The sequence below is a fragment of the Ovis canadensis genome, chromosome 3 (genome assembly GCF_042477335.2).
Source record: "Ovis canadensis isolate MfBH-ARS-UI-01 breed Bighorn chromosome 3, ARS-UI_OviCan_v2, whole genome shotgun sequence".
NCBI classification, from domain to species: Eukaryota; Metazoa; Chordata; class Mammalia; order Artiodactyla; family Bovidae; genus Ovis; species Ovis canadensis.
In genome coordinates, this window is record NC_091247.1 from 169,662,456 (window position 1) to 169,676,083 (window position 13,628).

At 37.2% G+C, this 13,628-nt stretch overlaps 1 protein-coding gene across 1 annotated transcript; it reads right to left on the reverse strand.

Annotated features, from left to right (window-relative positions):
* Positions 1 to 9,814: 9,814 nt before the first annotated feature.
* On the reverse strand, positions 9,815 to 10,768 carry LOC138438256 (olfactory receptor 6C2-like). Its single transcript, XM_069586429.1, has one exon. It carries the CDS (start codon positions 10,766 to 10,768, stop codon positions 9,815 to 9,817), a length of 954 nt encoding a protein of 317 aa, XP_069442530.1.
* Positions 10,769 to 13,628: the final 2,860 nt, after the last annotated feature.

Here is a 13,628-nt window from a genome sequence, read left to right on the forward strand (position 1 = left end):
TTATCACCTTACTGAAAGTTTTGTGTGCTTTTGCCTTTTTGTTTCTTTTTATCATTTTTTAAAATATAAATTTATCTACTTTAATTGGAGGTTAACTACTTTACAATATTGTATTGGTTTTGCGATACATCAACATGAATCTGCCATGGGTATACACATGTTCCCCATCCTGAACCCCCCTCCCTCCTCCCTCCCAGTACCACCCCTCTGGGTCGTCTCAGTGCACCAGCCCCAAGCATACAATATCATGCATCAAACCTGGACTGCCTATTCATTTCATATATGATATTATACATGTTTCAATGCCAATCTCCCTATTATTTCTTTTTTTAAAAAAATACGTCTATTTATTATAATTGGAGGCTAATTACTTTACAATATTGTATTGGTTTTGCCATACATGTGTACATGTATGCCACAGGTGTACATGTGTTCCCCATCCTGAACCTCGCTCCCACCTCCCTCCCTGTACCATCCCTCTGGGTCATCCCAGTGCACGAGCCCAGATTATCCTGTATCATGCATCAAACCTGGACTGGTGATTCATTTCACATATGATATTATACATGTTGCAATGCCATTCTTCCAAATCATCCCACCCTCGCCTTCTCCCACAGAGTCCATAAGACTGTTTTATACATCTCTGTCTCTTTTGCTGTCTCGCATACAGGGTTATTGTTATCATCTTTCTAAATTCCATATATATATGCGTTAGTATAGTGTATTGGTGTTTTTCTTTCTGGCTTACTTCACTCTGTATAATCGGCTCCAGTTTTCATCCATCTCATTAGAACTGACTCAAATGTGTTCTTTTTAATGGCTGAATAATACTTCATTGTGTATATGTACCACAGCTTTCTTATCCATTCATCTGCTGATGGACATCTAGGTTGCTTCCATGTCCTGGCTATTATAAACAGTGCTGTGATGAACATTGGGGTATACGTGTCTCTTTCAATTCTGGTTTCCTCTGTGTGTATGCCCAGCAGTGGCAGTTCTATTTCCAGGTTTTTAAGGAATCTCCACATTGTTCTCCATAGTGGCTGTACTAGTTTGCATTCCCACCAACAGTGTAGGAGGGTTCCCTTTTTTCCCCACCCTCTCCGGCATTTATTGCTTGTAGACTTTTGGATCGCAGCCATTCTGACTGGCATGAAATGGTACTTCATTGTGATTTTGATTTGCATTTCTCTGATAATAAGTGATGTTGAGCATCTTTTCATGTGTTTGTTAGCCATCTGTATGTCTTCTTTGGAGAAATGTCTGTGTAGTTCTTTGGCACATTATTTGATTGGGTCATTTATTTTTCTGGAATTGAGCTATAGGAGTTGCTTGTATATTTTTGAGATAACTTGTTTGTCAGTTGCTTCATTTGCTATTATTTTCTCCTATTCAAAAGGCTGTCTTTTCACTTTGCTTATAGTTTCCTTTGTTGTGCAGAAGCTTTTATGTTTAATTAGGTCCCATTTGTTTATGTTTGCTTTTATTTCCAATATTCTGGAAGGTGGGTCATAGAGGATCCTGCTGTGATGTATGTCGGAGAGTGTTTTGCCTATGTTCTCCTCTAGGAGTTTTATAGTTTCTGGTCTTACATTTAGATCTTTAATCCATTTTGAGTTTATTTTTGTGTATGGTGTTAGAAAGAGATCTAGTTTCATTCTTTTGCAAGTGTTTGATCAGTTTTTCCACCACCACTTGTTAAAGAGATTGTCTTTTCTCCATTGTATATTCTTGCCTCCTTTGTCGAAGATAAGGTGTCCATAGGTGCATGGGTTTATCTCTGGGCTTTCTATTTTGTTCCGTTGATCTATATTTCTGTCTTTGTGCCAGTACCATACTGTCTTGATGACTGTGGCATTGTAGTAGAGCCTGAAGTCAGGCAGGTTGATTCCTCCAGTTCCATTCTTCTTTCTCAAGATTGCTTTGGCTATTCGAGGTTTTTTGTATTTCCATACAAATTGTGAAATTATTTGTTCAAACTCTGTGAGAAATACCATTGGTAGTTTGATAGGGATTTCATTGAATCTATAGATTGCTTTGAGTAGTATACTCATTTTCATTATATTGATTCTTCCAATCCATGAACACAGTAAATTTCTCCGTCTATTAGTGTCCTCTTTGATTTCTTTCACCAGTGTTTTATAGTTTTCTATATATATGTCTTTAGTTTCTTTAGGTATTGCAATGATGAATGGAATTGTTTCCTTAATTTCTCTTTCTGTTTTCTCATTATTAGTGTATAGGAATGCAAGGGATTTCTGTGTGTTGATTTTATATCCTGCAACTTTACTATATTCATTGGTTAGCTCTGGTATTTTTCTGGTGGGGTCTTTAGGGTTTCTTTTTTTTTTTTTTTAGTATAGGAATTCTTTTTTTTTTTTTTTTTTAATTTATTTTACTTTACAATACTGTATTGGTCTTGCTATACATTGACATGAATCCACCACGGGTGTACATGCATTCCCAAACATGAACCCCCCTCCCACCTCCCTCCCCATAACATCTCTCTGGGTCATCACCGTGCACCAGCCCCAAGCATGCTGTATCCTGCGTCGGACATAGACTGGCGATTTGATTCTTACATGATAGCATACATGTTTCAATGCTATTCTCCCAAATCATCCCACCCTCTCCCTCTCCCTCTCCCTCTGAGTCTAAAGTCCGTTATACACATCTGTGTCTTCTTTGTTGTCTTGCATACAGGGTCGTCATTGCCATCTTTCTAAATTCCATATATATGTGTTAGTATACTGTATTGGTGTTTTTCTTTCTGGCTTACTTCACTCTGTATAATCGGCTCCAGTTTCATCCATCTCATCAGAACTGATTCAAATGTATTCTTTTTAACGGCTGAGTAATACTCCATTGTGTATATGTACCACTGCTTTCTTATCCATTCATCTGCTGATGGACATCTAGGTTGTTTCCATGTCCTGGCTATTATAAACAGTGCTTCGATGAACATTGGGGTACATGTGTCTCTTTCAATTCTGGTTTCCTTGGTGTGTATGCCCAGCAGTGGGATTGCTGGGTCATAAGGCAGTTCTATTTGCAATTTTTTAAGGAATCTCCACACTGTTCTCCATAGTGGCTGTACTAGTTTGCATTCCCACCAACAGTATAGGAGGGTTCCCTTTTCTCCACACCTTCTCCAGCATTTATTGCTTGTAGATTTTTGGATCGCAGACATTCTGACTGGTGTGAAGTGGTACCTCATTGTGGTTTTGACTTGCATTTCTCTAATAATGAGTGATGTTGAGCATCTTTTCATGTGTTTGTTAGCCATCCGTATGTCTTCTTTGGAGAAATGTCTATTTAGTTCTTTGGCCCATTTTTTGATTGGGTCGTTTATCTTTTTTGGAATTGAGCTGCATAAATTGCTTGTATATTTTTGAGATTAGTTGTTTGTCAGTTGCTTCATTTGCTATTATTTTCTCCCATTTAGGTGGCTGTCTTTTCACTTTGCTTATATTTTCCTTTGTTGTGCAGAAGCTTTTAATTTTAATTGGATCCCATTTGTTTAGTTTTGATTTTATTTCCAGAATTCTGGGAGGTGGGTCATAGAGGATCCTGCTGTGATTTATGTCTGAGAGTGTTTTGCCTATATTCTCTTCTAGGAGTTTTATAGTTTCTGGTCTTACTTTAGATCTTTAATCCATTTTGAGTTTATTTTTGTGTGTGGTGTTAGAAAGTGATCTAGTTTCATTCTTTTACAAGTGGTTGACCAGTTTTCCCAGCACCACTTGTTAAAGAGATTGTCTTTAATCCATTGTATATTCTTGCCTCCTTTGTCAAAGATAAGGTGTCCATATGTATGTGGACTTATCTCTGGGCTTTCTATTTTGTTCCATTGATCTATATGTCTGTCTTTGTGCCAGTACCGTACTGTCTTGATGACTGTGGCTTTGTAGTAGAGCCTGAAGTCAGGCAAGTTGATTCCTCCAGTTCCATTCTTCTTTCTCAAGATTGCTTTGGCAATTTGAGGTTTTTTGTATTTCCATACAAATCTTGAAATTATTTGTTCTAGTTTTGTGAAAAATATGGCTGGTAGCTTAATATGGATTGCGTTGAATTTGTAAATTGCTTTGGGTAGTATACTCATTTTTACTATATTGATTCTTCCAATCCATGAACATGGTATATTTCTCCATCTATTAGTGTCCTCTTTGATTTCTTTCATCAGTGTTTTATAGTTTTCTATGTATAGGTCTTTAGTTTCTTTAGGTAGATATATTCCTAAGTATTTTATTCTTTTCATTGCAATGGTGAATGGAATTGTTTCCTTAATTTCTTTTTCTACTTTCTCATTATTCGTGTATAGGAATGCAAGGGATTTCTGTGTGTTGATTTTATATCCTGCAACTTTACTATATTCATTGATTAGCTCTAGTAATTTTCTGGTGGAGTCTTTAGGGTTTTCCATGTAGAGGATCATGTCATCTGCAAACAGTGAAATTTTTACTTCTTCTTTTCCAATGTGGATTCCTTTTATTTCTTTTTCTGCTCTGATTGCTGTGGCCGAAACTTTCAGAACTATGTTGAATAGTAGCGGTGAAAGTGGGCACCCTTGTCTTGTTCCTGACTTTAGGGGAAATGCTTTCAAATTTTCACCATTGAGGATAATGTTTGCTGTGGGTTTGTCATAGATAGCTTTTATTATGTTGAGGTATGTTCCTTCTATGCCTGCTTTCTGGAGAGTTTTTATCATAAATGGATGTTGAATTTTGTCAAAGGCCTTCTCTGCATCTATTGAGATAATCATATTGTTTTTATTTTTCAATTTGTTAATGTGGTAAATTACATTGATTGATTTGCGGATATTGAAGAATCCTTGCATCCCTGGGATAAAGCCCACTTGGTCATGGTGTATGATCTTTTTAATGTGTTGTTGGATTCTGATTGCTAGAATTTTGTTGAGGGTTTTTGCATCTATGTTCATCAGTGATATTGGCCTGTAGTTTTCTTTTTTTGTGACATCTTTGTCAGGTTTCGGTATTAGGGTGATGGTGGCCTCATAGAATGAGTTTGGAAGTTTCCCTTCCTCTGCAATTTTCTGGAAGAGTTTGAGTAGGATAGGTGTTAGCTCTTCTCGAAATTTTTGGTAGAATTCAGCTGTGAAGCCGTCTGGACCTGGGCTTTTGTTTGCTGGAAGATTTCTGCTTACAGTTTCAATTTCCGTGCTTGTGATGGGTCTGTTAAGATTTTCTATTTCTTCCTGGTTCAGTTTTGGAAAGTTGTACTTTTCTAAGATTTTGTCCATTTCTTCCACGTTGTCCATTTTATTGGCATATAATTGCTGATAGTAGTTTCTTATGATCCTTGTATTTCTGTGTTGTCTGTTGTGATCTCTCCATTTTCATTTCTAATTTTATTGATTTGATTTTTCTCCCTTTGTTTCTTGGTAGTGGTTTGTCAGTTGTATGTATCCTCTCAGAGAACCAGCTTTTGGCTTTGTTGATGTTTGCTATGGTCTCTTTTGTTTCTTTTACATTTATTTCTGCCCTAATTTTAAAGATTTCTTTCCTTCTACTAACCCTGGGGTTCATTTCTTCCTTTTCTAGTTGCTTTAGGTGTAGAGTTAGTTTATTTTTTTGACTTTTTCCTTGTTTCTTGAGGTATGCCTGTATTGCTATGAACCTTCTCCCTTTATGATTTCTTATAAGGCAGGTCTGGGCTTCCCAGTTGGTGCTAGTGGTAAAGAACCCATCTGCCAATGCAGGAGATGTAAGAGTCGTGGGTTCCATCCCTGAGTATGAAAGATCCGCTGAAGGAGGGCATGGCAAACCACTCCAGGATTCTTTCCTGGAGGATCCCATGGGCAGGGAAGCTTGGTGAGCTACACAGTCCATAGTGTTGCACAGAGTAAGACATGATTGAAGTGACTTAGCAGGCATGCATAAGGTAGGTCTAGTGTTGATGAATCTCCTAAGCTATTATTTGTCTAGAAAAGTCTTTATTTTTCCTTCATATCTGAATGATAACTTTGCTGGATAGAATATTCTTGTGTTGCATTGCAGATGTTTTACTGGTTGTAGATAGAAGGGGAGAGATAAAGTTATTTTTCACTCCACTATTTTGCTGACATCACCTGCTCATTTCTTCAAAAACTTTTTCAGTCCTTTCTATTTTTAGGAGACTCTAACTATATAATGTATAAGGCCTCTTGAATTTATCTTACGGTTTCCTGGTGCTCTGTTAATTTTGTTTAAGGATCTATTTCTTTGCATGTTTTGTGTAGAGAACTTTTATTGCTGCTTCTTCCAGTTAACAAAATTTTTCTTCTGTAATATTTAATTGATGTTAAAACTACTCAGTGCTTATTTTTCTCGATGGTGCAGTTTTAACCTCTGTAAGTTTGATTTGAATATTTTAAATAAATATTTTTTACTTAAAATATTCTTTTTCTATAATCTTCAACCTACTGGGTATAGTTATATTGCTATTTTAGCTATATTCTCTTTTAATTATATTATCCGTGCAATTTTGGGGGTCTATTTTTATTCATTGTTCTCATTATATGCTGTATTTCCTGCTTCTTTGAATGTCTGGGAATTTTGATTATGTCAGACATTATGGATTTTACCTTCTGGAAGCCTGGATGTATCTGTATCTTTATGAAGATTTTTAAAGTTTATTCTGGTAATATTTAAATCATTAGAAACAGTTTTATCCTCTCAAGTTCTGGCCTCTCAAATGTTTGGACAGGACTCTATTTGGCCCAAATGTGCAAATTAAATGTGCATTAATGTTTTTAAACATTAATGTTTTTAAACATTCTCTACATCCTTGTAGAGAAGGGGGACAAAAAGAAGCAAATGTAGAAAAATATGGGAAACCTATTGAAAATGTGTTCATTTCCCCAGTGCCCATCGACTCTCTACACTGGATGAAGTTGAAATTCCAGAACTTCTTCTTTATGTTGTTGAGGATGCATCCAAAGACTTAGGGAGATTGGTATACTAAAGTAGATTTATTATGTAATACTTCCTTGCCTTATACAGTAGTATAAGGATAGCCCTGGAAGTTCTAGGGTACATTCTATTCATCAGCCTCTGCGAAATACATTGTTGATGAGGAGACTTGGCTTCCTGAAGTACTCTGTAGTGAATATTCTTTGAAGGCAAGGGATGACAATGGGAAATATTGCTATCAAAAAGAGCTCTCTGAATTTGATGGAATGATGGAAGCCTGTAGAGTAGGCATCAGGTGGCACCACTTAAACCTAACAGATAAAATAAGTCTCATTATCATAGTGGTCAGAAGAGTGGAAATGTTTGATCTGAAGAGATCTTTGGTGTTGTTTAGGTGACTGTACTGTCTGCAGGACTAAAATAGGTGGTTACCCACAATGGGGAAAGAATAGACTCTTCAATAAATGATGGGATAAACTGTATATCTGCATGCAGAAGAGTGAAACTAGACCCTTATCTTACACCATAAACAAAAATCAAATCCAAATTAATTTAAGACATATACTAAGACCTGAATGTGTACAACTCTTAAAATATAGAGGGAAAGCTCCTTGATATGATTTTTTTTGAGTATAAAACCAAAAGCTCAAGCAACAAAAGCAAAATTAAATGAGAAGCTAAATCAAACTAAAAAGCTTCTGTACTGAAAAGAAAATAATAAACAAAGTGAAAACACAACCTGTGGAATGGGAGAAAATGTTTGCAAGCCATATATCTGAAAAGGGGTTCTTATCCTAAATATACAAGGATCTTGTACAACTTAGTAGTAAAGATATCTCAACAACTTAAGCAAAAAATGGGCAGAGAACTTGTATATGCATTTTTCCTAAGAAGATATAAAATAGCCAGCAGGGTACATGAAAAGGTGCTTAATATCACTAATCATCAGGGAAATGCAAATCAAAAAAAAAACTTCAATGAAATATCACCTCACACCTGTTAGAATGGCTATAATAACAATAACAATAAAATAATAATAAAAAGATAAGGATTGGTAAGTATATGGAAAAAGGGAACCTTGGCACTCTGTTTAGTACTATCATATATATATTAAATATAAAAATAGCTTTATAATATACAATAGAAGTATATTATGATCCAATAGTCCCTCTTTTGGTTATGTAATTGAAGGAAATGGAATTACATATTTCTTTGAGATATTTGCACTTCCAAGTTTATTGTGGCATTATTTAAAATAGCCAAAACATGTAAACAACCTAAGTATCCATAGATGGTCTATGAATGGATAAAGAAGAGGTGGTATATATAGAAAGGAATATCATTCAGTCATAAAAAGAAGGAAATTCTGCCATTTCGACAACATGGATGGACCTTGAGAGCATTATGCTAGGTAAAATAAGTAAAACAGAGGAAGGAAGACAAATGCTGTGTGATATCACCTGTGTGTGGAATCTAAAAAGATCAAATGCATAGGAACAGAGAACAGATTGGTGGTTGGCCAAGGCTGAGGGAAATGCATAAACGGTGTCAAGGGCTCAAAATTCTGGTCATAAGATAAATATGTCCTGAGGACGTAATGTACAATATGGTGACTTGAGTTAAAAATACTCTGTAGTTTATGTAAAAGTTGCCAAGAAACAACGTCTTTTCTTTTCTTTTATTATTATTTTACTTTACAATATTGAATTGGAGGGAGAGGGTGGGATGATTTGGGAGAATGGCATTGAAACATGTATAATATCATATAAGAAATGAATTGCCAGTCTAGGTTCGATGCAGGATATAGGATGCTTGGGGCTGGTGCACTGAGAAACAACATCTCAAAGTGGTCTCATCACATAGAAACTGTAATAATGTGAGATGGTAGATAAGATCTAAACTTATTGTGGTAACCATTTCTCAATATATATGTATATCAAATCATAATGTTGTATAACTTAAGCTAATACAATGCTATTTGCTAATTATATATAAATGAAACTGGAAAAAACAAAACAAAGGGCAGTAATGCCAAAAATAAAAAAATTAAAACATCAAAACAGTTTAACAGCAAGTATAATGAAATAGTTCCATTTTAGTCTGTAGCAAGGTGGGGTGCATTATGAAAAACAAGATTAGAAAAATTACATCTACCTATTCTTTTATTTATTTATTTTTTTGCTGTGCTGGGTCTTTGTTGCTGTGGAGGCTTTTCGCTAACAAGTGGGGGCTATTCTTTGTTGTGGTGCACAGGCTTCTCATTGCCTTGACTTCCCGTGTTGCAGAGCACAGGCTCTAGGGCACAGGCTTCAGTAGTTGCAGTTTGTAGGCTCAGTAGTTGTGGCTCCTGGGCTCTAGAGAACAGGCTCAATAGTTGTGGCACACAGGCTTAGTTGCTCCACGACATGTGGGTTCTTCCCAGACCAGGGATCTAACCTGTCTCTTCTGCATTGGCAGGCAGATTCTTTACCACTTGAGCCACCAGGGAAGGCCAACTTATTCTTCTTGATAGTGGATGCTAGATCAGGAGGGAATCCTAAGATAAATAATTTTGCCCCCAAAGAGCTGTAAAACTAGAGGAATGAATAGAAAATAATCCATCTCATATTTTTGTTACTGTCTTTCTGTGGCTCAGCTATCAGGATGGTGAGGGGTTTTATAGATTCTGGAAATCTATATTCATTCTTACTTATGAAAGTAAGCCATGAGGAATGAAGGCCTACTTGGATTAAGGACATAACACTTTTTTCAGGCCATGATTCTCAGAGAAACAGAAAAGAAATTTCAGTGATTAATCAGACTGTATCTTTAGTTCTGCTCTGTAGATCTGAATTAGAACACATAGTAAAATATTGAAATCCATATGTATATGTATTTTTACTTTATAAAATATTTTTAGTCACCTAATTTTTGGAAAGAAATGCCATTTTTTTAATAGAGTCCCTGAAGGCTTGTTTGACTTGCTTATTCCGTAGAGTATAAATGAAAGGGTTCATCAAAGGAATAATGGAAGTGTTGAGAAGGGACACCGCCTTGTTAATGGCCACACCTTCCTTTGCTGGTTTGATATAGATAAAGATGCAACTCCCATAAGTGATGGAAACTACAATCATATGGGAGGAACAAGTAGAGAAAGCCTTTTTTCTTTGCTGAGCCAAAGGGAGTCTTAAAATAGTCTTGATGATGTATGTGTAAGACACAATTACACAGACTAGTGTGAGTATGAGGGTCAGCACCGCCATGATTAAAACAAGTTGCTCTATAAATTGAGTGTCTGAGCACACAATCTTTAGAAGAGGAGATGCATCACAGCCAAAATGGTCAATGAGATTGGAGTTACAGAAATCTAGCTGAACTCCCAGGCTAAGTGGTGGGAGTATGACAATTAACCCAATCAGCCAAGAGCAAAGGACCAGAATGGTGCAGACCTCTTCACTCACGATGGTGGTGTAGTGCAGGGGCTTGCAGATGGCCACGTAGCGGTCATAGGACATGGCAGTTAGAAGAAAAAATTCTGTTGCCCCGATGAGGATGACAAAAAATAGCTGGATGGCACAAGCATTATAGCTCACTCTTTTGTCTCCAGTTGTCATGCTGTACAGGAATCGAGGAACACAGACAGTCGTAAAGATTATTTCTAAGATGGAGAAGTTCCGAAGGAAAAAGTACATGGGTGTTTTAAGGTGAGAGCTCACCAGAGTGAGGAGGATAATGACTAGATTTCCAGCAACAGTGGAAGTGTAGGTGAGAAACAGAAACACTGAAAGAAAAACCTGTAGTCTTGGGTCGTCTGTTAATCCTAGTAGGATGAATGTTGTTATTTCAGAGTGATTTTTCATCACTATCTTCAGATACATAAGAAGTCTGTATTAATGGATTATGTGTTTAATCTGAGGAATAGAATATAAAAATAAATTTCAACAGCTATGTAGAATAAAGTAGTGAATCAGGCAGCTGCTGCTGCTGCTGCTAAGTCACTTCAGTTGTCTCCGACTCTGTGCGACCCCATAGACGGCAGCCCACCAGACTCCCCCATCCCTGGGATTCTCCAGACAAGAACACTGGAGTGGGTTGCCATTTCTTTCTCCAATGCATGAAAGTGAAAAGTCAAAGTCAAGTCTCTCAGTCGTGTCCGACTCTTAGCGACCCCATGGACTGCAGTCCACCAGGCTCCTCCATCCGTGGGATTTTCCAGGCAAGAGTACTGGAGGGGGTTGCCATTGCCTTCTCTGAATCAGGCAGCAGATGCACATTTTAAAGCTTTTACTTGATCATCAATAATCATGATGTAGAAAAGTGATTGAATCATACTTCATTTCCCTGGACTCTACATTAAATTCGTCTTCAGAATGTTCATGAAAAGCATTCATCTGAAATTTTATTTCCATTCTGGTTACAGGATCAATTTTAATGTCTATGTCACAGTCCTCTGAAATTTTGGCAGCCACTGTGGTGTCCCTAATCCTCAGTATAGAATAGGAGACTCACAAATGTTGAGTAATAGAAACAGATGCATAAAAATTTTATTTTCCTAATTGTTAGTACAACATATCAACAAGGAATTTTTTTACCTTATGGTAATTAAAAAGCCACCAGTGCTTTAGTAGTACTATTTTCAATGCTTTGCAAAAATTATCCTTTTCAAATAATTTCTTAATCTTGTTTTTACTATTTGAGTGACTTAGGAACAGTCTTGATGCTGAAGCTGAAGCTCCAATGCGTTGGTCACCTGATGCGAAGAACTGACTCATTGGAAAAGACCCTGATGCTGGGAACGATTGAAGGCAGGAGGAGAAGGGGATGACAGAGGATGAGATGATTGGATGGCATCACCGACTTGATGGGCATGTGTTTGAGCAATCTCCAGGAGTTGGTGAGGGACAGGGAAGCCTGGTGTGCTGCAGTCCATGGGATCACGAAGAGTTGGACATGACTGAGCTACTGAACTGACTGAATTGAGGAACAGTATGAGAGTTACCATGAAATTTCCTAAGTCCCATGCCCCTCCAGAATTTCTTCTTTGAGCCCCTTTCCTAATAGATAATGTGCTGAAAGATTAGTTTGTGTCTCTCTTGTGTACCAGTTTTAACAGCATGCTTTTTTTTTTCTCCTGAATTCCTGTTTCAACAGGAATTCCATCTGTTATCTAACGTTCCACCCATCCTAAGCCTTTACAGATCACTGACCAGTGGGATGTTCTGATGGTTTTCTGGGGAAACAGAATCCTGACCTTAGACTTCCAAGATTCTTATTGGGGTTCTATAGTTTATGCACAGATATTTCAGCTCCCCAAATCCTTCTGAGGCTATATCCTCCAAGATGCAGAAGAGTGAGAATGTATCTTAGGGAAAGAACTGCCTTCTTTGCCATGACTTCTTTCTCTGAGGACACACCTCATCCTTGAAATGTTTCTTATCATTTCTACTACTCTCATGGCTTCAGGACACCTCTTTGTTCTTAGCAGTCTGGCCCAAGGATAGACTCTGCGGCTATTTCCCCAAAGAACAGGTATCATCAGGCATTAATATTAGCAAAGACTAAACATGACACAGAGAATAAATAAAACCTGGCTATTAAGTGAGCTTCCTACCAGGAAGCCCTTGTGCACTTTTCATTTCTCGCATTTCCTATCTGTTCACCCACCACGCTCAGTGAGGAGAGTGATAATGAACTTTTAAGAAGTGTCAGAGCTAGAATTTGGGCCAGTTCATATCAGATCCAAAGCTTAATTATTTCTAGGAAATTGTAATCTTAGGATTTTTAGTGTCAATTCTAATAATAACACATTAATTAAAATTCAGCTTTTCAAATGTCTTGGTTGCAAACAGTATTTCCAGGGCATCTGGCTTACTTTAGTAAATGAATAGAAGAAATCTCCCCATTAAGACACCAATTTTTTTGTAACATGAATGTTCTTTCATGTGATGTTTTAAGATATTACTCAGAAAATGTCTTAAGTGATATTTCCCTCTGAGTTTAGAGAAGGCATTATGTCTTTTCTATTGAGGAGGATTGCCACAGCATGATGGGGTTTTTAGACACTTTCACAGGAAAAGTCAGCTCACCTACTGTCATGGGATAAAGGGTTTGCCAGAGTGTTGGAAACCTTTGAATAATGTGAGCCCATCAGATGTCTCTCTAAGGCTAAGACATGATGCTTTTCTGAGATTCACGTGTCTTCCCACTCATACTGCTAATGTTCATCTCCTCAGCTCCTTCTGCTTGTATAACCCAGGGCCAACATGCTGGTCAACATACTGACTCCCAGTTAATACCATATTGCGTATTGTGAAAATGTATAATTTAGTGTTCACAGTTCAGAGGAAATGGCAGAGTGAGATTTTTAGATAACTTCACGTCATTGTTTGAATCATTGCTTGAAGAGGAAAATCATTAACATAAATTACATTTAATACTGGACTTTTAGGCTATGACTGTTTCACTTATAGAAAATTGATATTTTTCATTTTTCTCTTTAAAAATAACATTGCTTTTGTCCTTCACAATAAGATACACACATATTTATCTTCTACATTCCTCTAGAAGGCTTCCCAGGTGGCACTAGTGGTAAAGAGCCCACCTACCAATGCAGGATATGCAAGAGACACAGGTTCGATCCTTGGATGGGGATGATCCCCTAGAGAAAGGCATGGCAACCCACTCCAGTATTCTTGCCTGGAGAATCCCATGGACAGAGGAGTCTGGTGAGCAACAGTC

What these genes read in the sequence shown, in the direction of transcription:
- LOC138438256 (XM_069586429.1), bottom strand. Translation starts at nt 10,768, where the DNA reads ATGTATCTGAAGATAGTGATGAAAAATCACTCTGAAATAACAACATTC.